The sequence below is a fragment of the Pongo abelii genome, chromosome 11 (assembly GCF_028885655.2).
Source record: "Pongo abelii isolate AG06213 chromosome 11, NHGRI_mPonAbe1-v2.0_pri, whole genome shotgun sequence".
Classification (NCBI taxonomy): Eukaryota; Metazoa; Chordata; class Mammalia; order Primates; family Hominidae; genus Pongo; species Pongo abelii.
The window spans coordinates 73,904,013-73,928,137 of NC_071996.2; the positions used below are offsets into that span (position 1 = coordinate 73,904,013).

At 39.3% G+C, this 24,125-nt stretch overlaps 1 protein-coding gene across 12 annotated transcripts in view; it reads right to left on the bottom strand.

Annotated features, from left to right (window-relative positions):
- Nucleotides 1-24,125, bottom strand: part of METTL8 (methyltransferase 8, tRNA N3-cytidine) — a 190,630-nt gene that overhangs the window by 83,800 nt on the left and 82,705 nt on the right. For 9 of the 12 annotated variants that reach the window (XR_010136051.1, XR_010136052.1, XR_008522841.2 and 6 more), the window contains 4 exons: nucleotides 11,281-11,651; nucleotides 9,563-9,612; nucleotides 3,935-3,998; nucleotides 2,673-2,812 (listed from right to left, as the gene is read on the bottom strand). Coding sequence is in view for 7 of the 12 variants with exons in the window: in XM_024243524.3 (XP_024099292.1) it covers nucleotides 2,673-2,812; nucleotides 3,935-3,998; nucleotides 9,563-9,612; nucleotides 11,281-11,651 (625 nt within the window). In the remaining 5 variants the exon portion in view is untranslated. Of the gene's footprint in view, nucleotides 1-2,672; nucleotides 2,813-3,934; nucleotides 3,999-9,562; nucleotides 9,613-11,280; nucleotides 11,652-12,875; nucleotides 13,086-24,125 lie in introns of those variants that run through there. The other 3 variants (XM_063712867.1, XM_054549492.2, XM_009237815.4) reach the window with 2 other exon arrangements.

Below are 24,125 nucleotides of genomic sequence, written 5' to 3' on the forward strand. Positions count from 1 at the left end.
TTGTATTTTTATTATTTATTTATTTTTTTGAGACGGAGTCTCGCTCTGTCTTGCCCAGGCTGGAGTGCAGTGGCACAATCTCCGCACACTGCAGCCTCTGCCTTCCAGTTTCAAGCAATTCTCCTGTCTCAGCCTCCCAAGTAGCTGGGACTACAGGTGTGTGCCACCACAGCCAGCTAATTTTGTATTTTTGGTAGAGATGGGGTTTCACCATGTTGGCCAGGCTGGTCTTGAACTCCTGACCTCAGGTGATCCACCCGCCTTGGCCTCCCAAAGTGTTGGGATTACAGGCGTGAGCCACAGCGCCCAGCTTTTATTTTTTTTTGAGACAAGGTCTTGCTTTGTTGCCCAGGCTGGAGTGCAGTGGTGCAATCTCGGCACACTGCAACCTCCGCCTCCCGAGTTCAAACGACTCTTCTACTCACCCTCCCCAGTAGCTAGAATCACAGGCCTGTGCCACCACAACCAGCTAATTTTTGTATTTTTAGTAGAGACGGGAGTTTCACCATGTTGACCAGGCTGGTCTTGAACTCCTGGCCTCAAACAATCCTCCTGCCTTGGCCTCCCAAAGTGTTGGGATTACAGGTGTGAGCCACTGCGCCCAGCCTGCCTTGCCTTTTAAAAAAAATTTACTATTGCCCCCTTTCTGTTCATTCACCTTATTTTTAGATCATTTCTATGTAGGTAAGACAGTGTCCACTGTCATGATACATCTAAATTCATTTTATTTTATTTATTTATTTATTTATTTTTGAGACGGAGTCTTGCTCTGTTGCCCAGGCTGGAGTGCAGTGGTGTGATCTCTGCTCACTGCAAGCTCCGCCTCCCGGGTTCACGCCATTCTCCTGCCTCAGCCTCCCGAGTAGCTGGGACTACAGGTGCCTGCCACCAGGCCCGGCTAATTTTTTTATTTTTTAGTAGAGATGGGGTTTCACTGTGTTAGCCAGGATGGTCTTGATCTCCTGACCTCATGATACACCCGCTTGGGCCTCCCAAAGCGCTGGGATTACAGGCATGAGCCACCGCACCCAGCATCTAAATTCATTTTATAATAAATAGAATGAAATGCTATATTATGGTCACGAACCTCCCAAGGCATCTGCTTTCTCTTCTTTTTTTGAGACGGAGTTTCGTTCTTGTTGCCTAGACTGGAGTGCAATGGCACGGTCTCGGCTCACTGCAACCTCTGCCTCCTGGGTTCAAGCGACTCTCCTGCCTCAGCCTCCCAAGTAGCTGGGATTACAGGCACCCACCACCATGCCTGGCTAATTTTTATATTTTTCAGTAGAAACGAGGTTTCACCATGTTGACCAGGCTGGTCTGGAACTCCTGACCTCAGGTGATCCACCCACCTCGGCCTCCCAAAGTGCTGGGATTACAGGTGTGAACCACCGCACCTGGCCTTTCTCTTCTGTATAACATTCAATTCAAATCATGAGAAAATACATTATCTGAACTAATTTCAAATAGTCTTTTTGTGGTCATGTGTAGAATTTAGATGTTTCTTGTTATGGGTGTCAAATGGGGAATCTTGTTCTCTATCCACCTCTCCGTCCTTTTAACTGTTCATATAAGGAAACCAAACACATAGATGACATCTTTCTATTAGTACCTGAACAATGCCTACAGTCTAAACAGACTAGCAGAAAGAAATAGGTTACAGAAACTGGGAGGAAACAGTAGCTTCATAAAACCTGACATACCTCACTAGGTGCTAATGTATCTTATTTCAGATTTATTTGGAAATGGAATTTGTTCTTCTACAAGTAATCAAAGTGCTCATTTCTGAATGGGAAGTAAAAGAACTGTAAAGGGTCCTAGTGGCCTTTTAATTGCAAAGAAATAAGCATATGGTAACTCAGTTTCTACGGAAAAGGGTCACACTCATCAAACAAAAAGTGGTTGACGCCAAGTCTGTATCTTCTACCAGGGAACTGTGAGAACCCAATTTTAAGAAACCTTATGAAAGCACAGACCTGATACTTACCATATGTATCATTTAATACATAGAAGGTGGCAAGATTTAAGAAAGGTAATCATTTTAATTGCTGGTAATATCTCTTTATGTTTTCTCTCTGGAGAAAAGCTATGTTTATAGTTTTAAAACACTGTATGAAACTAAGTCATAAATATTTAAATGATGGCATCAGGCTAACCTTAGATCATAAAGGTCCAAGGATAATCTGGCAAATCTTAATAACTCCTAATTCCCTAGTGTGCTTCTTTAGAACAAAATTTTTAAAGCCCATCAACAGGCCTGTGTGAAGCCAAACAGATCCCAAGCCCACCTCTTCATGAACATTCAGGAAGACACTACACTAAAGATGTTTGTTTCTGATCACCAAGTACAATTTCCCTCTTGGGAGTCTATTAGGTTGTTCTGAATTTGTAATTTCCTTGAAGCACTGTCACTTTTAATAGGTATGTGTCTTGCCAGAATATGCTCACTTCATTCTGACAGTGACAGAAAGCTCATTAATGAAGTAGTCTGACCAGTTTCTGTCTAAAAGTACGAAGAAAGGAAAAACTGCCTTTAAAAAGCTGCATATTATACATAATGTCGCTCACTAAATAATAAATTCAAAAATTGTCATTTTTGCTTTGATAGTTCTGAAAACCACTACTGATAAAGGAGCTTTACACATCCGCTTTGCCCTTTCGTCTTCATTTACCTGTCAGGATGAATAGAAGAGAGCACAAAGACAAGGAGAATGACATCCAGGATCCCATCTGGAAAAGGGTAAGGTAAGCCATCATCACATACATCATGAACAAAGGCAAAACACTGGGCTGCTCTGTAGGACGAGTGTGACTGTCATGATAAAGGAACAGAAAGCAAAAAGAGGACTTAGTGGACTTCTGGGATTTTTTTTTTTTAATAAAAAGGTCAAATTTTTAAACTTTTCTCCCAAAAGCCTTTCCTCTGTCAGTCTGAACACTTTTTTCCAATTCAGTATTGTTAGCTTATTTCAAGCTGCCCTAAAAAAATTAAGGCTAACTCTTGGCCTTGATAACAAATATCCTTCGCAATCCCTCTTTAACTTTAAAAGTAGAGGAGGGTAGGCTTTCTGAGTTAGTAGATAGTGTTGTTAGAGGCCTGCTCTGGGTTGCTGTTTCTGAACTTAAAGAGGTTCTGTTTGGACTACGATTATTCATGGGCAGGCATACATTCTAAATTTTGTAGGTCAGTACCCTTTCTGGTCATTTCTTGTGTGTTGTTGGCCTTTCTCTCTCTCTTTTTGTTTTTTTTTTTTTTTTTTGAGACACAGTCTTGCTCTGTCACCAGGATGGAGTGCAGTGGCACAATCTTGGCTCACTGCAACCTCCACCTCCTGGGTTCAAGCCATTCTCCTGCCTCAGCCTCCCAAGTAGCTGGGATTACAGGTACCCACCACCACGCCCAGCTAATTTTTGTATTTTTAGTAGACACGGGGTTTCACCATGTTGGCCAGGATTGTCTCGATCTCCCGACCTCGTGATCTGCCTGCCTCGGCCTCCCAAAGTGCTGAGATTACAGGTGTGAGCCACCACGCCTGGCGCTGTTGGCCTTTCTAGTGATCTTTTTTTGAGACAGTCTTGCTCTGTCGCCCAGGCTGGAGTGCTATGGCACGATCTTGGCACACAGCAACCTCCACCTCCCAGGTACAAGTGATTCTCCTGCCTCAGCCTCCTGAATAGCTGGAACTACAGGCACGTGCCACCACACCCAGCTAATTTTTTTATTTTTAGTAGAGACACAGTTTCACCATGTTGGCCAGGCTGTTCTCAAACTCCTGACCCCATGTGATCCACCCACCTTGGCCTCCCGAAGTGCTGGGATTACAGGTGTGAGCCACCATGCCCCGCCTCTAGTGATCTTAAAATCAAAACAACTTTTATTGTTCTGGGGTAATACCTTAGGCATCAGTTGGTATGATTCCCGGGATTAGCATACCTTTACGAGCTCCACAGCTCCAGAAGCAAAATCACAACAATACAGAAAGGACTCTGGAGAGTTCCTATGAAGATGGAAGAAATATTTATTTATTTTTTTGGAGACAGGGTCTTGCTCTGTTGCCCAGGTTGGAGTGTAGTAACGTGACCATAGCTCACTATAACCTTGAGCTCCTGGACTCTAGCCATCTTGCTTCCTCAGCCTCCTGAGTAGCTAGGACTACAGATGTGCCTCACCATGCCCAGCTAATTTTAGATTTTTTTGTAGAGATGGGGGTCTCAATATGTTGCCCAGGCTGGTCTTGAACTATTGTTCTCAAATGATCCTCCTGCCTCAGCCTCTGAAACTGTCAGGATTATAGGTGTGAGCCACTGTACTCGGCCAGAAGAAATATTTATATCTGGAGTCCAGAAATGCACAAACTAGAGAAGAAAGGAAACTGTAGGTCTGACTTGTTAATAAGTTATTTCCACCCCCGCCCCTCAGCTTTTTTTTTTGAGACAGGGTCTTGCTCTGTCACCCAGGCTGGAGTATAGTGGCACAATCACGGGTCACTGCAGCCTCGACCTCTGGGGCTCAAGTGATTCTCCCACCTCAATCTCCCGAGTAGCTGGAACTACAGATGTATGCCACTGTGCCTGGCCAATAGGCGGTATGATTTTTAATTGGACTCTTCTTAACTTAAATATGTTCTGTTTGGCCTTTATCTGAATTTCAGTAATGATGGCTGGACCATGGTTACTTAAGGCAGCCATGTACTCTGAAATCTGTAGACCAGTACTCCTCTTGATTATACTGTGTATGCTGGTATCAAATAATCCTTGCATCATGTTGCTTAGTACCATGTCTGAACTACAGAAAGAGGTCAGCATGTCATTAAACAATGAGGATGGTCCTGGCTCTCATGGCTTTTATAGTCTAGTTGGGGACATAATTGGTTTTATACAACTTCTACAGGGGTGTCAAGAGGGCCAGCACCCTGAGGTGTAAGTCTTAAAATTTCTGAAGGACGAGGATGGATTGGTAAGTGAGGGGAAGGGGAAATGGTTGAAGAGTTTAGAAGTGGGGTCACATGCCAGGGATGAGAAGTAGCACTAATCCTGAGAGCCCAAACTGGTATATGGCAGGATAAAAAGGTGGGCCTTGAAGCACATCATTAAGACTTCTAATCTGACTCAAGAAGCATTCCAAGCAAGGTGAACTTCTAAATAAATATGGAATACAAACCCAAATATGCATTTAGCAAAATCTGACCCAGGCTCAGGTTATACTCTTTTTTTTTTTTCTTTGAGACAGAGTTTTGCTCTTATTGCCCAGGCTGGAGTGCAATGGTGCAATCTCGGCTCACTGCAGTCTCCGCCTCCTGGGTTCAAGCAATTCTCCTGCCTCAGCCTCCCAAATAGCTGGGATTACAGGCATGTGCTACCACAGCCGGCTAATTTTGTATTTTTAGTAGAGACAGGGTTTCACCATGTTGGTAAGGCTGGTCTTGAACTCCTGACCTCAGGTGATCCACCCACCTTGGACTCCCAAAGTGCTGGGATTACAGGAGTGAGCCACCGCACCTGGCCTCAGATTATATTCTTAAAGGCAACTCATTGATGAATAACTATGATAACATATAATTCACTCATTCTATGGCACTAGGGATTTGCATTCAATTTAAGATCTATCCAAATAAGTTAAAATATGATGAATAGGATTTGGTTATGAAAAGCTAACCAGTACTGAATCAAAGTTGTACCAAACTTGTACTGCTTGGTCTTTTCTCATCTGTCAAACATAAAAATAGTACTTTACTTCAGCATGTTCCCCTGTTTTTTCCGATTAAATCCATATAATTGTGACTTGTAATTTGCTGGGTGTTTGAAATGTATTTGAAATGTTCTCAGTAAACACTCAGATACATACAGCACTATGTGGCTAATGGTTAAGGGCAAGGGCTTTGGAACAAGACTGCCTAAGGTTTGATTCTCAGCTTTACTACTTAGTTGCGTGACCTTGGGCTAGTTGCTTAATCTCTTCTTTAATTCAGTTCCCTCATCTTTAAAAAAGAGATAAACATGGCATCTAAGATGGTTGTTTGAAGTGAATGGATTCTTATAGCTGAAGTTTCCAGAAAGGTGCCTGACTCAGGGTAAGCACTCAGTAAATGTTAGTCATTATTATAATTGTTGTTGCTATTATTATCATCACTATTATTATTAAAGGAGATTGTTTTTGCCTTCCAGGAGATAAAAACTAACATAGTCCTCTAAAAAAACAAAACAAAACAAAACAAAACAAAAACCAAAAAACTTCCATATAGCTCAAAATGCTTTTCTGGACACTGGTATGTCTAGCTCATTATAAAAGGTCTGCAGTCTACCTTTGGGCAGTAGTTACCACATACCCATAAGATATAGAACAGTCTATGAGCTAAAGGAAAGCATGTGCCATTTGCCATGTGTCCTGCCAGGGTGGCAGCATGACCTCTGAGATGGAATTCCCACTGTATCAGCAGCCCAAGTTGATGTCTTGTGACCACGCAATGACTTTCCAGAACCTTTCTGTAAAATCAGCTGACTACCTTGGCTCTTCTCCCAGCAAACAGGTGTAAATATCACTACTACCACCACACCACCAAGCACACTCTTGGCAGGGGTTTATGAATTAAATGATCCTTGGAGAATGATATGACCTCTCCATTTCAGAGGTCTAATTATGGTAAAATATTCTGAAAATGTAAAACATTAATCCTACACTCTCTAAAAGTAGTAAAACATCATTTCTTAAGCAGAAAAAAAAAGTCTAATCATTCCTTTGGAAGGCTAATCACTGGTTGCCTTTAAAAGATGAATTAATTATCTCAGGTTATTGAGCTACAGTAATTTCTAAAACATGGGTATGAGGCAAAGAAAGACACAGCTAAGAAGAAAGAGTTAGGGAGTGAGGAACCAAGAGCTTGCAATTATAAGCTGAAGGGGGACGCAGAGGTGAAAAATACAACTAGCAAGTGGGGGAATGAGAGATATTAATCAGGCAATATGTATTGAGCTCTAACTATGCTGTACTGTCAGGCAACCTGGGAAATCAGATTAGGATAAAATATGCCCTCTACCTTAAGGAATATAAAAAGTGGTTGGAGAGACAAGGCATAAAGAAATGACATGCTAAATAATACCTTGAGATCAGTCATAAAGTAACACACAATCAACTGCCAATGTAGTGTATTTATGTGTATTATAAGCTCAGAGATCACTGGGGTAAAGGAATATGGCTATGTGACATAAGCAAATTTGAAATTTCAGCCCAGAAACTAGAAAAAGGAAAACAAAACTAACAAATACACAAACAGAAAGGACATTCAGAACTGTAAATTTACCAGCATCACCCAGGCCTGGCCACATTAACTGGTTATTAAATGATAGTAGGGAATTACTCACTATTCATTATGTTAGGTTTATAATAATATTAGAGAGTATACTGAGTTTTGGGAGATATATCCTGAATAATCAAAGATAAAGTGTCATGATGTTGGCATTATATTGGTAATTGTTGAATTGAGGTGGTGGGCATATGGAAATTCACTATACTCTTTGCTTTTCTGAATGCTTTTTTTTTAAATTTAAAAAAATTTTTTTGAGACAGAGTCTCTTGGTCTGTCACCCAGGCTGCAGTGCAGTAGTGCGATCTCAGCTCACTGCAACCTCCACCTCCCAGGTTCAAGCGATTCTCCTGCCTCAGCCTCCTGAGTAGCTAGGATTACAAGTGTGCACCACCACACTCAGCTAATTTTTGTATTTTTAGTAGAGACAAGGTTTCACCATGTTGGCCAGGCTGGTCTCAAACTCCTGACCTCAAGTGATCTGCCTGCCTCGTCCTCCCAAAGTGCTGGGATTACAGGTGTGAGCCACCGCACCAGGCCCCAGATGCTTTTACATTTTCATAATAAAAAGTTTAAAAGACCACATCATTTAAAAATATGCATAAAGACTGAAAGGAATTAAAAATTTTGTCAGTGGCTATGTTAGGATGATGAGTGATTCCCTCCCTCCCCTTTTCCTCTAATGGAAATGTTCTGCAACGTGCTAATGCTGATTTTATAATGGAAAAATAATGTGAACTTAAAAAAAATGTGTAAACTTAAAAAAGAATAGAGCTTGGCAGATTGGCCATAGATAAAAGGTGTTTGAAGAGTTTTGTGTGTTCATCATGCAAAGAGTAAAAGACACAGGTGAAATGGTGAACAGGAAGGGTGAGCCTGGAGCAAATCTCTGTCCCTGTAGTCAAACTCTGCTTTTTTTTTTTTTTTTTTTTTTTTGAGACAAAGTTTCGTACTGTTGCCTGGGCTGGAGTGCAGTGGCACATCTCACCTCACTGCAACCTCCACCTCCTGGGTTCAAGTGATTCTCCTGTCTCAGCCTCCCGAGTAGCTGGGATTACAGGCGCCCGCTAACACACCCAGCTAATTTTTTGTATTTTTAGTAGAGATGGGGTTTCACCACGTTGGCCAGGCTGGTCTCGAACTCCTGACCTCGTGATTCGCCCGCCCTGGCCTCCCAAAGTGCTGGGATTACAGGCATAAGTCACCGCGCCCGACTGCTTTTTTTTTTTTTTTTTTTTTGAGACGTAGTGTCACTCCCTCGCCCAGGCTGGAGTGCAGTAGCGAGATCTCGGCTCACTGCAAGCTCCGCCTCCTGGGTTCATGCCATTCTCCTGCCTCAGCCTCCGAGTACCTGGGACTACAGGTGCCCGCCACCACGCCCGGCTAATTTTTTGTATTTTTAGTAGAGACGAGGTTTCACTGTGTTAGCCAGGATCGGCTGCTTTTTTGAGTGTTAGGATTAGTTGCTGCTACCTCCAAACAATTTTAAGCCTAGACACAATGATTTGGCATGCAAACATCTTACATAGGGTGTTGCTTCAGAAGGGATGACAAAATGAGGCTTAAATTGTAAGCTTTACATTCAATTCTCTATGTGTAAAATGACATCTAAGTATCCAGGAAGAGTAAATAATCTCTGAAGTTTAGCAGTTCACAGCTCAGTGGAAGGATGACATCATTTCCTCTTTTTTTTTTTTTGAGACTGAGTTTTGCACTTGTTGCCCAGACTGGAGTGCAATGGCGCAGTCGGGTCACTGCAACCTCCGCCTCCTGTTTCAAGCAGATTCTCCTGCCTTAGCTTCCCAAGTAGCTGAGATTACAGGCATGTGCCACCATGCCTGGCTAATTTTGTATTTTTAGTAGAGGTGGGGTTTTACCATGTTGGTTAGGCTGGTCTTGAACTGACCTCAAGCAATCCACCCACCTCAGCCACCCAAAGTGCTGTGATTACAGGCATGAGCCACCATGCTCAGTCTGCTTCCTCTTTTCTTATTGTCTCATCCATATACACATAAGCTTAAAAAATTACTTCAAAACAATGATGGACAACCCATGGCTACGAAACACTATTTTCAGAGTAATTCCCAGTTCACATGAAAGTAGACACTGAGATTAAGACATTTCTTTTGAAATTTGCTTGAGCCATTGTTCATATAAGAATTAGAAACACTACTGGCATACATGTGACAATATTTTCCCAGAATTTCTCAACATTCCATAAATATGTAAAATTCTGTAGAAAGAAAACTCTTAAAACTCACTGCAAAGTGTTCAAAATTGGAAACACACTATTTCCAGCTCCACAACCAACCTAAAATCAAAAGAACAAGCAAATATCAAAAAAGCAAGGTTAAATTTTTGTCACCAATGTCAGATTTTCTATTAAAGAAAAAAACAATTAGACTTACTGGATCTCTGGGTACAGTAGAATTTTCTAAACTCAAAAGCAATTAAATAAATCACAGGAATAAACACTAAGAAATCTGACTATGGAAACATTTAAATTTTCTACACACCAAAACCCAAAATAAACCAAATTTAAAAATAACCAATATGCTGTGAAGAAAACTGCAATAAATATGATAAAGGGCAGGGCTCATTAGGAAAAAAAAACCAGAAAAGCACAGAAAATAAATGGACAGAACACAAAAGAAGTACAAATGATTCTAAACATTTGAAGTATGTGACCTACTTAGTAATCAAAGAAATGCATATTAAAACAAGGTACAATTTTTGTCTAACAAAGTGGAAAACATTAAAATAATACTTCAATCAATGAGGGTGTGATGAAACAGACATACACTGTCATGGACTGGTATTAGTACAACTTCTTAGAAAGCAAGTGGGCAATATGTTTTAAAAGTATTAAAAATCTTCATAAATTATGAACTAGAAGATCTAACCTAAAAGAATAAAAGAAAATGCAGCTAAAGACTATACCCAAAATGTTTGCTTCAGAAAATCTGAAAACAATTAAAATGTCCAGTAGTGTGAAAACAGATAAGTAAAATTATAGTACTCCACATAGTAAAATATTTTGTAGCATGAAAATATTTATAGAGAATTTTTGAAGATAGTGAAAACTGCTTATGATATCATGTTAAATAGAAACAAACAAAACTTAGAATATATGTACAGTAACAAAAGAAGAAAAAGGTCAGCCAGGCGTGGTGGCTCATGCCTGTAATCCCAGCACTTTGGGAGGCTGAGATGGGCAGATCACCTGAGGCCAGGAGTTCAAAACCAGCCTGGCCAGCATGGCAAAACCCTGTCTTTACTAAAAATACAAAAAAATTAGCTGGGTGTGGTGGCAGGCGCCTGTAGTCCCAGCTACTCGGGAGACTGAGGCAGGAGAATTGCTTGAACCCGGGAGGCAGAAGCTGCAGTGAGCTGAGATGGTGCCACTATACTCTAGCCCGGGCAACAAGAACAAAAGTCTGTCTCAAAAAAAAAAAAGAAGAAGAAAAAGGTCACTAAAATGTTAATAGTGGTTAAATCCTTTGTTTGTAGGATTGGTGATAAATTATCTCCTTGTTAGCAAATTCTCTCTAATCAATATACATTGCCTTTAAAATCAGAAAGACAGGGTTTAGTTTCAAAAATAGAAAGCCAAGGTCTACACCAGATTATAGCAAATTATATATCTCACTTATTTCTATTTCATCTAAAAAGGGGTAATAACAAAGAGAGTAAAAATTAAGGCCAAAACTTCATTGGTACTTAAAACTGCCCTCAGATTAAAATGAAAACAGACAATTTTTTTTTTTAAACCAACAAAACCAGATTTAAACCACAAACTTAAAACTTGACTGATTAAAGACATGAGTCCCTTAAATATTATTTATGCACAAAAGTATACTGAATGCTTAGATTTGATAGTTTTCCACCGAAAAAAAATCTAGATTATTAATAAAATAATACAGAATGTACATTTTCAAATTATTTGTCACCTCCCATTTTTGTCCCTTGAGCACAATACCTCTAGTATCCTGAAAGTGGCATTGCTACCAGGAAACAATCCAGTCTTCATAGGTCCTTTTTTGTGTTTTTCAGAGTCTAGGATGGAAAAATCAGATTCTGTTTTGCTTTGACCTTCTGAAGAGCCAGAACTTTTCTCATAATGATTTTTTTCTTCAGGCACAGTAGGACAGTGCATTCTTGAGAAACAATTTGTAGCACTAGTTTTTACATGATCCCATGATGATTCTCTCGCCTTCTCTTCAGGTTTTTGATCAACTGGAAGAATTTCAGGAAATTCCCTTAACAGCCAATTACGATCCTTGAAAAACTTATTCTTATGAATCTTGTAAAATGTGTCCCAGTATTTACTAGCTTCTCTTTCATACTTAACTAAAATAAAGAGGAAAAAGAAAGATTTATTTTACTATGAATTATATTTACTATTAGCTACTGTCTTGATAATTATTGTTAAACATATACATTATCATTTATAACAATTATATTTACAAGTGAATAACTTTAATATTATAATATTTTAATCTATCTGATAAAAGGTTGAAACTACAGAGCTTTAATTCTCTCAAAATGTGTCAAAATGTGGGATATTTAGTCCTACCCCTGTAAATCTGCTTCTATCTTAATAGTTTAGCCAATTTTTGTGAGAAACATAATCATTGCAAACAACTTTCTAATTTTGTTATCTTAACAATCACATTGTTACCAATAACCTGTGTGGTTTTTTATTATCTTAAAGAAAGGTCTGGGTGTGGTGGCTCATGCCTGTAATCCCAGCACTTTGGAAGGCTGAAGCGGGTGGATCACGAGGTCAGGAGTTCGAGACCAGCCTGGCCAACACAGTGAAACCCCGTCTCTACTAAAAATACAAAAAGTTAGCTGGAGGTGGTGGCGGGTGCCTGTAATTCCAGCTGCTCAGGAGGCTGAGGCAGGAGAATTGCTTGAATCTGGGAGATGGAAGTTGCAGTGAGGTGAGATTGCACCATTGCGCTCCAGCCTGGGTGACAAGAGTGAAACTCTGTCTCAAAAAAAAAAGAAAGAATGAGGGCTGGGCACGGTGGCTCACACCTGTAATCCCAACACTTTGGGAGGATGAGGCAGATGGACACTTGAGGTAAGGAGTTCAAGACCAGCCTGGCCAACATGTTGAAACCCCATCTCTACTAAAAATACAAAAATTAGCTGGGTGTGGTGGCAGACACCTGTAATTGTAGCTACTCAGGAGGCTGAGGCAGGAGAAATGCTTGAACCCAGGAGGAGGAATTTGCAGTGAGCAAAGAACATGCCATCGCATTCCAGCCAGGGCAACAGAGTGACAGTCTGTCTCAAAAAATAAAAATAAAATAAAAATAAAAAAAATGAGCCTGGGCCAGTGAGACAGAGTGAGACCCTGTCTCAAAAATTAATAAGTGAATAAATAAAGGATACCTCATTTTTAATGTATTTAGAAATACAATTTCAGCATAACAAATGTGCAAATTGGTGATCAGACAGGAAATTTCAAAATTATAAACAACATAATTTAAGAGCTGAAAGGGTCCATTGGAACAATTTACTCCAACCCCCCTTTTTGCATTTGAAGAAAGGACCTAAACCCACTTGTTCCAAGTCCTAGAGCCCCATCACAGTGAATCCATGGCCATGTCTCCTGACTTTTGGAATCTGGAGGCCATCCCATAACTCCATTCTTCCTCCAACCTCCAAGGCATCTCTTCCTACTGACATCTCCCAAGATGAAGCCTTAAAGAAAATTTCTGATGCTCTTAAAACAAATATGCATTTTATGATGTCATCCTGCGGTCAGGGTTAGGTCAACAGTCTCAGAGCTTCAGTTAATTCTTAGCTTTCTGCCTCTTCCTATTTGCTCCTTAAATTAATAAAGTAAGGGCCAGGCACGATGGCTCACACCTGTATCTCAGCACTTTGGGAGGCCGAGGCGGGCGGATCACAAGGTCAGGAGTTCAAGACCAGTCTGACCAACATGGTGAAACCCCATCTCTACTAAAAATACAAAAATTAGCCGGGCGTGGTGGCAGGCTCCTGTAATCCCAGCTACTCAGGAGGCTGAGACAGGAGAATCGCTTGAACCTGGGAGATGAAGGTTGCAGTGAGCCGAGATCATGCCATTGCACTCCAGCCTGGGCCACAGAGCAAGACTCCGTCTCAAAAAAAAAAAAAAAAATTAATAAAGTAACCCACTCTCTCCCTCATTTATTCAACAAACATTCCTTTTATTTTTTTGTATTTTTAGTAGAGACAGGGTTTCACCATGTGGGCCAAGCTGGTCTCGAACTCCTGACCTCAAGTGATCGGCCTGCCGCCACCTCCCAAAGTGCTGGGATTACAGGCGTGAGCTACTGTGCCTGGCACGTTCCTTTTTTTTTTCCTTTTTTTTCTTTTTTCGTATTCTTGGGCAGTGCTACAGGCAATAACAATTTCTTGAGTGCTATTATGTAATAGGCCTAATCCACCATTAGGAATTACTTTAACCTACTGTAGACGCATGCCATTTTAAAAGTGTTTTCAAAGAATGCAAAAGCTTTCTTTCTAGGAGTACAGGATAATTTCCAAGATTTGGTGTTAGGTGAAAAAGCAAGGTATATAACAGTGTCTATATTCTGTAACCACTCATTAAAATAAGAAGAAAATACACGTGTATGGTTACATAGAAATATTCATGTACACACACACACACACACACACACACACGTAGAAGATACAAAATACAAAATACTTCTGGAAGGATAATCACATAATCAGTAATACTGGTTGCCTCTAGGGAGAGGAAAGGAGTGGCTGGGGACCACAGTTGGAAGGAGAATTTTCATTTGAATTTTGATCCATGTGAATTTACTATACATTCCAAAAATAAATTAATCTAAAAATAAAAATAAGAGATGCATTTCCTTCACAATTTTAAAGAAGCCCCTACTCTCAGAACAAGCAGTTGCCTGTAATCAGGTTCATCTTTGTTACAGAACCCTGTCCTAAGGCCCTTATAGTTTTAATTTTCTTCTTTCCAATTTTATCTTTATGGCCTTGTACCATGGATCTCCACCCATCTGGCCACAAGACTTCCTTCCCATCAAGGCTGAATTGTATCTGGCAGCAGGAATGCTATAAAGACTGAAACTCCCATCTGTATTTAAGGTCTGAGAAATGAAAGTGGATCTTTGTAACAAAAGAATTATGTGATGTTAAGTCCAAAACATGCTCACCTCTGCACTAATGGAAAGAAACCTATTTATGGTTTATCTAAAAGTATATATTTGTCTTTTAAATATTTCTATCTCTATTTTCCTTCTTTTTCAATAACTTTGGTATATCTCCACTTTTAAAAATTGGAGTGTGCCTGATATACTGTGTAAGAAAACAAAATGACACTCTGAAAATCAGACTCAGGAGAAATTATAAGAGTCAAACTTCTCCAGGGTCTTCTCAAGCCTTCTCGTCTTCCTTTTCCTTAAAAAAAAAACTCTTTGTAACTCATTCCATGCAGGTAAAAGATTTTCTGACTAACAAAAAGCAGCCACCTAAGAAGACCTATATTTAGTGAAATCTCTAGTATTTGAGCTTACAATATCAAGCTACTTGTGAAGTGCGTTTGAGCCCAATTACCAGTAACTAGGATGTACTGTAATACTACTGTATCTTGATTAATTTGTGGGAATATTCCTCTAGGAATTAAGTGGGGTGGGGGAAGTACAGGGGAGTAACCTAATAAAAGATGTGCATAGTGGCCAGGCGAGGTGGCTCATGCCTGTAATCCCAAAATTGGAAGGCCCAGGCAGGAGGACTGCTTGAGGCTAGGAATTCAAGATGAGCCTGGACAACAAAGCAAGACCCTGTCTCTACTTACAAAAAAAAGTGTATATAGCAGTTCTATTTATATTAGGAAAAAGTGGGGGAAACTCAAATGCCCAACAACATGGGAATGAGCAAGCAAACCATGCAGTTCAAACAGGGTAACCTTATGTAGCAATTTAAAAATAAAAGATAATAGGCGGCGCATGATGGCTCATGCCTATAATACCGGCACTTTGGGAGGCCAGGGAGGGCAGATCACCTGAGGTCAGGAGCTCGAGACTGGCCTGACCAACATGGAGAAACCCCATCTCTACTAAAACTACAAAATTAGCCGGGCGTGGTGGTACACGCCTGTAATCCCAGCTACTCAGGAGGCTGAGGCAGGAGAATTGCTTGAACCCGGGAGGCAGAGGTTGCGGTGAGCTGAGATCACGCCATTGCACTCCAGCCTGGGCAACAGGAGTGAAACTCTGTCTCAATAAATAAATAAATAAATAAATAAAATAATAAAAGAAAATAATATTAAGAGAAAATACACAGAATAGTATATACATTGATGGCAGCTCTAAAATTTATTTTATAGTCATTCATAACAATAAGTTGAAAAATTGAAGCAATGATAACAATTTAATCATTATTAGGTAGCTCTTTCTTTTGCAAAGCTGTATCTACTTCTTACACAGAGATAAAGAATCTTAGCTGAATTCTTCATTCAAATTGCCTACAGAATTTCCTCATTTGATGAAGGGTTTGAATTAGAGTAGTATCTCTAAAGTCTGTTTAAGCTCTAAAGATTCTGTGTACTTTCCTATTAAGCGCCATGAATTTATGGAGAACATTAAACATTATCAGTTCTACAGACTACAAAATCTTGGATCAGATTGCTGTTTTAAACATGAGTCTGTACTACTGTTTTAATTTTTACAATTTAAAGAGAAAATGAATCTGTAGTGACGTGACTGCAATCTGGTTCAGAAACCAAATATGTCAAGCATCTAAATTCAACTCTAGCCTATGTAATCTATAAAAAGAACTTGATTACTATTAGAAGACAATAGTCAGGGTTTGCTAATATACATATTTTCACGCCTTTTCCAACTATTTCCCACTCAGGAATTAGGAGAAAAGAGATCAGATAATTACATAAATTATACCAATAATAGTAGCATTAAAAATGATAAGAATAACACATATTACGTGTTTATTATGGGCTACGCACTATGTCAAATGCTTTACTTGGATTTTTCCCCCATTTAATCCTAGCAGTATCTCTCAGATAGATTTTATTATTCCAATTTGCAGAGAAAGAAATTCAATGTCAGAGGGAATAAAGAATTTCCCCAAGGTCACCCAGCCAGAAAGAGCAGAGTCAAGACCTAGCCTAAGTCTGCTAAACTCTAAAGCCCATGCTCTCACCCATTACACTACACTGCCTCCCGAACACAAAGTCAATATGAACCCCCTGAAAATCATCTCTGCTTTTCTGATTCATACTTTCTTCCCAATTATGAAGTATCAAGTTGAAATTAAAACCTCAGTGTGGCTTACAATCAGTGTAACTACATTGTAAAAATAATGCTGATTGGAGTTACCCTTCATTAAGACAGATCAGAAATACATAATTAATTAAACTGCATACTTTAAATTATAAGAAATATAAACCATGCAGTTATATGATGAAATGATGAGCAATAGGAACATTAAATGCTCTATGAGAATATATGGGTTTGTGGGACAGAAACAAAACAGAAGCAGCACCAGTGTCTGGAATTTGGCTTTCAGCAGCTTCTCCAATCAACGCTGGCAACTCCATAGTTCCCAGTAATGTGTGAGAGCTTCTGAGACCCCACAGCTTGGTCAGTCATCATAATTATGATTATGAGACAACAAACACCTTCTGTGTATGATTTAATTTCCTGAACTGCAAGAGTATCTGTGTTAACAGGGGAATTGGAGGAATTACTGCTCTGACCATGAGTAAAAAATTCAGTATCAAGCTGCTGGTAAGGCAGGTCAGGAATGATAAAATAATATAGTGTGGAGAAATCTGCCCTGTCTTCATCTTGTTTAACTGACTTTCTAAACAGGTGTATTAATGACAAATTTTTCTTGGAGGAAAATTTTTTTTCTTTCCTAGGTTGGTGATTCAGAGTTAATTGCTTTATGCCAGTGGCAGTAAGAGGGATGTAGCGATCTGTTTAACTATAGCCCAATGAAGCAACTTCTCAATTATTCACTTATTAAATTCAATATTGCTCAGGGAAAGAAGGAATATGCACACTAACCATCCTTAAATATTCAGAATTCATTCTGAATCACACTGAACATCACAACTAAGAAATTGAATTAAACCATTTATGTATGACATATATAATATGATTAATATGAATTATGAAAATTTATTCTAAGTGTCCATGTAACAAAAAGCAATTTAAAGTTATTTTTGCACATCAATTACGCAAATACCTGAGCTCTCAAAGTTGGAAATTTCCACACATCAGTGAGAAAATTCATTGTCTAATAAAAGAAAACTCTTAAACTTATGAAATTAAAAGTATGTTTCTAAGAGCACTGCATAACATTTTAAATAAGCAAAGCCAACTTATAAACAAATAACCTAAATTTATAAGCATAAAACTTTTAGCTACTCTCTCTATATATTTTTTTCACATCCTCTCAATGGTAAAGTATTCACAAAGTAAAGTATAGTGAGACTCATTCTTTTGCTTGACATAGATAACTTTCCGTAAGTAGATAGTTAATTACAGGATATTTTAAAGTAAAAATAGCAGCTGCTTTTGTTATTCAGTTTAAAAGACTCATTACATTTGCTAAATAACTGAGATATGACACACTGGAGATGTTTTTTAGGAAATTATAAAATATAATTATGTTAACTCAAAAATTGCCAAATGTATCTTTCATTTCTCTGAATTAACTTGCTTTTAAAAATAAATTTGAGCTATAGTAAAATTGAAAATAAATTACAAAAAGGAAATGTGGAATTAAAAATCATTAATCTGGGCAATCTTATTGAAAGAAATGAGGGCCTGGATCTATACTTTTTTTTTTTTTTTTTTTTTTTTTTGAGACAGGGGCTTACTCTGTGCCCAGCCTGGAGTGCAGTGGTGCAATCACAGCTCAGTGCAGCCTCGACCTCCTGGGCTCAAGTGATCCTCCCATCTCAGCCTCCCAAGTAGCAAGGACTACAAGCACGCACAACCACGCCTGGTTAACTTTTAAATTTTTTGTAGAGATGGGGTCTCACTGTTGCTCAGGCTGGTCTCAAATTCCTGGGCTCAAGAGATCCTCCCACCTTGGCCTCCCAAAGTGTTGGGATTACAGGTGTGAGCCACCACATCCGGTCCCAGATGCCATATACATTTTAATCACAAAAATGAAATGTCAACCATCCTGCAGCAAGACTATTATTTGTGATGCATAATTTCTTACTTTCAGATTGTGAGAGTGTTTCCTGACTTCAGTTCTCACCAACAGCTGAGACAATATGTGAGAAATGGGAAATGGGAGTGACAGGAGAGCCTGAGACACACAGAGACGAAAAGAAATGTGCCAGAGAGTTGGCCCGCATGGGAGAACAACCAGTACTTCCTCCCAGTTGCATTAAAATAAAGTGAGATAAGATCAGTAAACAGTGCTCCTGCTGTATAATAATCTGCATATAGAATATTCTGTGATGGGAGAACACTGGCTCTTTCAAAGATTTAGGACTCTCCTAGATAAGAAAAGATGGTGGTTCACAGAGGCACTTGCTGAAGAGCCAGGTCACTGCTTCCTCTGGGTTCTCACAGTGTTTGAAAGTAGAGCTTTTAAACAATCTATTTGCCTTGACCCATATTCATCAGGGACATTAAATATCAAACCTGAAGCCTCACCCAGGGTGCTGCAGACTGGCATGTCTGTGATCCCTACAGAAATTGCGCTGGATGGCTCTCACTGTAACGTCCTGCCACTCAACATGGTTCCTCAGAACAAAAGTATTCTTCCTTTGCCACCCTCCAGGCAGCCTCAGTTACTGCTCTGTGTGCTCCTGCTTACGTGTGATAAGATGGTCACCTCCATAATGTGTTCCTTCTCCCTGCAGTGGTCCCCTGACAGGTATGAAGCCCACCACACTGAAGTGTTACAGAGGGGGTGCAGAAGGGACCTAGCAGAAGCCTTTATCTCTTTGAGTCATTTTGAAATGGAATTTTTTTGTTCTGTGTCTCCGCAGCAGTCAGAAAACTTGCACAGAAAGAGACTGGACATACTAATAAGCAAATCAAATGCTTCAAAGTGGTATCATCAACCCTCTCCTGACTGCCTTTCCTGCTTCTACAGAGAGAGGCCAGTCACCACCTTTCTATTTCAGTCACACTACGTATGGTTCTATGGGAACTGTCATTTTCCTTTACTGCGGTTTCCAAGGCCCTAAAATAACCTTCTCATTAGCTTCACCAAGTTCATTGTTAACATAAATAGGACAAAATAGGCAGCCACATACAGACAACTTTAAGGGAACATTAACAGCACTGATCATCTATTTATGTTCTAAACGGAAATATTCAAAATAGGGCAAAAAAATCCTTGGTTTTTCATATTATCAGGAAATACATTGTGGATAATTTTTAACTTCCTGGAAATGAATTAAGATGGCTGACAACTTTTAATTCAGTTTAGGCTTGACTCTGTCTGTCACATCCAGGTGGCCACCAGCAGAAGCCTGAGTAATGTGGAAAATATGTCTGTGCAGCTGCTGGCGAAGAAGCACAGTTATACTTCCTCAGAAACAGTGTGACAGAGTTCCTGCAAAGGAATGCAATATTGGCTGATTTGTAAGCAGTACTGCCACTGGTATGCACCCTCGAATCCAACCCTAATACTCCCTGGCCATATTCCCCTCAAGGACTTCGTGGTTGAAGCTCATAAAAATAGAATGATGTCATTGTGGATCAGGTGCTCTTCGTTTCTGTCCACTCTCCAGGATACAATAAGGAGCTTAGGAGGAGGATGGAGAACTGGCTCTACGGAATAGCAAATGATACCAGAAGATAAGATAGGTAGGCACTGCCCTCTTCACTAGGTAAGGGCAGCTAATGAGGGCAGTCTCATTAGCTTAGGCTCCCCAACTACCGTTGCTTCAAACTTTGGCCTCAATTTGTAGACTAAAGTCACCAGAACAATAGTTAACTACCAGTGGGATTAGTGATCTTCCTTATACTTGGTTTACACAGAGGAATGCTAACATCTTTCCCTGGGGAGTTCCAGGACAGCTGATCAATCTAGAAACAAAATTCAATCTCAGGGGTTGGAAACCTTTTTCTGTAATGGGCCAGATAGTATTTTAGTCTCTGTGGGCCAGCTGCAACAGTCTTTGTTGCAACTACTCAACACTGTGACTATAGCTCAAAAGTAACCATAGACAGTATGTGAACAAATGAGTGTGTCTGTGTTCCAATAAACTTTATTTACAAAAACAGGCAGTAGGCTGGATTTGGACCATAGACTAGTTTGCTGACCCTTGCTTCATCTAACGGTTACACTGATGTTGCCACAAGAGTGACCAAAAAGTGATGACCAGAACCAAGTTGTTCTGGCAAAACTAATCTATTGTATTAGAAGCCAGAATAGTGGCTCTTATGGGCCACTATTTGTGGGATTAATGGGGTCAGGGGTCAGGGGGAGTACTGTAATTGGGAAGAAGCACATGGAAGCTTCTAGGTTAATAGTAATATTCTGTTTCTTGATATGGGTGATGTTTACATAGGTGTGTTAACTTTGTGAAAATTCATTGAACTATGTGAGAATTCATTTATGAGTTATATAAATTTCTGTGTATATTTTATAAACTATTTTTAAAAAGAAAAAAAAAAGAACCAACATGTTCTAAGGGAGAAATCATTTTAAGAAAAATAAGGCAGAAAGTCCTATAGCGAGAATATAAGAGTTGGGCAAAGTGTCTGTGGGTTCCCAGCTGTGCAATGAGGACGACACAGGTCAAGATCTTTTGTTTGTAGTGTGCTTTTTAAAAAAAATTGTGATTAAAAACCACGTAATGTAAAATTTAACATCTTAACTATTTTAAAATGTATAGTTCAGTACTGTTAAGTATATTCATATTGTTGTGAAACAGACCTCCAGGATGTTTTTATCTGCTAAACTATTAACTACATACCAATTAAATGACAACTCCCCCTTTTATGGAAAAAGTGTTTATTTATGAAATAACATGAGGTTAAAAAAGTAGATCCCCAAATTATATATGTATTATAATTACAACTGCTTAAAATTATATACACATTGGGTAAAAGTTCTAAATGGTGAACTAAAAACAATTATGTTAGAACAGTAGGATTAAGAGGGAATTGTCTTAAATTTTCTTAATATTTCCCCCATTTCCCAAGCCCTTGGCAACCACCATTTTTTGTTCTATGAATTTGACTACTTTAGATGTCTCAAATAAGCGGAATCATACAGTATTTGTCTTTTTGTGATGGCTTCTTCCACTTAGCATCATGTCCTCAAGGTTCATGAGCATCATGAACCTCGAGGTTCATCCATGTTGTAGTATGTGACAGGATTTCTTTCCTTTTTAAGCCAGAATATGATTCTATTTTATGTATATACCACATTTGTTTTAACCATTCATCTGATGATGGGCATTTTAGCGTACTTCCACCTTTTGCCTATTGTGAATAGTGCTGCTATGAACATAGGTATGCAAATATCTCTTTGAGACTTTGCTTTCAAATCTTTTGCATATAACCCAGAGGTGGGATTGCTGGGTCATATGGCAGTTCTATTTTTAATTTTTTTAGGAACTTCCATACTGTTTTCCACAGTAGCCACAGCATTTTACAATCTTACCAACAATACACAAGGGCTCCAATTTCTCCAAAGCCTTGTCAATGCTTGTCATTGTCAGGTTTATAAAACATTTATTTATTTTTGTTGATATATAATAGATATAAATATTTTCAGAGTACATGTGATAATTTAATACCTTCTAATCAGTGTAATTGGGATATCCATCAACCTAAATATTTGTCTTTTCTTCTACTATTATTACACTTCAAGTTCCAGGGTACATGTGCACAACATGCAAGTTTGTTACATATGTAAACATGTGCCATGTTGGTGTGCTGCACCCATTAACTCGTCATTTACATTAGGTATATCTCCTAACGCTATCCCACCCCACTCCCGCCACCCCACAATAGGCCCTGGTGTGTAATGTTCCCCATCCTGTGTCCAAGTGTTCTCATTGTTCTATTCCCACCTATGAGTGAGAAAATGTGGTGTTTGGTTTTCTGTCCTTGCGATAGTTTGCTCAGAATGATGGTTTCCAGCTTCATCCATGTCCCTACAAAGGACATGAACTCATCCTTTTTTATAGCTGCATAGTATTCCATGGTGTATATGTGCCACATTTTCTTCATCCAGTCTATCCTTGATGGACATTTGGGTTGGTTCCAAGTCTTTGCTATTGTGAATAGTGCCACAATAAACATACGTGTGCATGTGTCTTTATAGCAGCATGATTTATAATCCTTTGGGTATATACCCAGTAATGGGATGACTGGGTCAAATGATATTTCTAATTCTAGATCCTTGAGGAATCGCCACACTGTCTTCCACAATGGTTGAACTAGTTTACAGTCCCACCAACAGTGTAAAAGTGTTCCTATTTCTCCACATCCTCTCCAGCACCTGTTGTTTCCTGACTTTTTAATGATCACCATTCTAACTGGTGTGAGATGGTATCTCATTGTGGTTTTGATTTGCATTTCCCTGATGGCCAGTGATGATGAGCATTTTTTCATGGGTCTGTTGGCTGCATAAATGTCTTCTTTTGAGAAGTGTCTGTTCATATCCTTTGCCCACTTTTTGAAGGGGTTGTTGTTTTCTTGTAAATTTGTTTAAGTTCTTTGTAGATTCTGGATATTAGCCGTTTGTCAGATGGGTAGATTGCAAAAATTTTCTCCCATTCTGTAGGTTGCCTGTTCACTCTGATGGTAGTTTCTTTTGCTGTGCAGAAGCTCTTTAGTTTAATTAGATCCCATTTGTCAATTTTGGCTTTTGTTGCCATTGCTTTTGGTGTTTTAGACATGAAGTCCTTGCCCATGCCTATGTCCTGAATGGTATTGCCTACGTTTTCTTCTAGGGTTTTTATGGTTTTAGGACTAACATTTAAGTCTTTAATCCATCTTGAATTAATTTTTGTATAAGGTGTAAGGAAGGGATCCAGTTTCAGCTTTTTAATATGGCTAGCCAGTTTTCCCAGCACCATTTATTGAATAGGGAATCCTTTCCCCATTTCTTGTTTTTGTCAGATTTGTCAAAGATCAGATGGTTGTAGATGTGTGGTATTATTTCTGAGGGCTCTGTTCTGTTCCATTGGTCTATATCTCTGTTTTGGTACCAGTACCATGCTGTTTTGGTTACTATAGCCTTGTAGTATAGTTTGAAGTCAGGCAGCGTGATGCCTCCAGCTTTGTTCTTTTGGCTTAGGATTGTCTTGGCAATGCGGGCCCTTTTGTGGTTCCATATGAACTTTAAAGTAGTTTTTTCCAATTCTGTGAAGAAAGTCTTCGGTAGCTTGATGGGGATGGAATTGAATCTATAAATTACCTTGGGCAGTATGGCCATTTTCATGCTATTGATTCTTCCTATCCATGAGCATGGAATGTTCTTCCATTTGTTTTTGTCCTCTTTTATTTCGTTGAGCAGTGGTTTGTAGTTCTCCTTGAAGAGGTCCTTCCCATCCCTTGTAAGTTGGATTCCTAGATATTTTATTCTCTTTGAAGCAATTGTGAATGGGAGTTCACTCATGATTTGGCTCTCTGTTTGTCTGTTATTGGTGTATAGGAATGCTTGTGATTTTTGCACATTGATTTTGTATCCTGAGACTTTGCTGAAGTTGCTTATCAGCTTAAGGAGATTTTGGGCTGAGACAATGGGATTTTCTAAATATACAATCATGTCATCTGCAAACAGGGAAAATTTGACTTCCTCTTTTCCTAACTGAATACCCTTTATTTC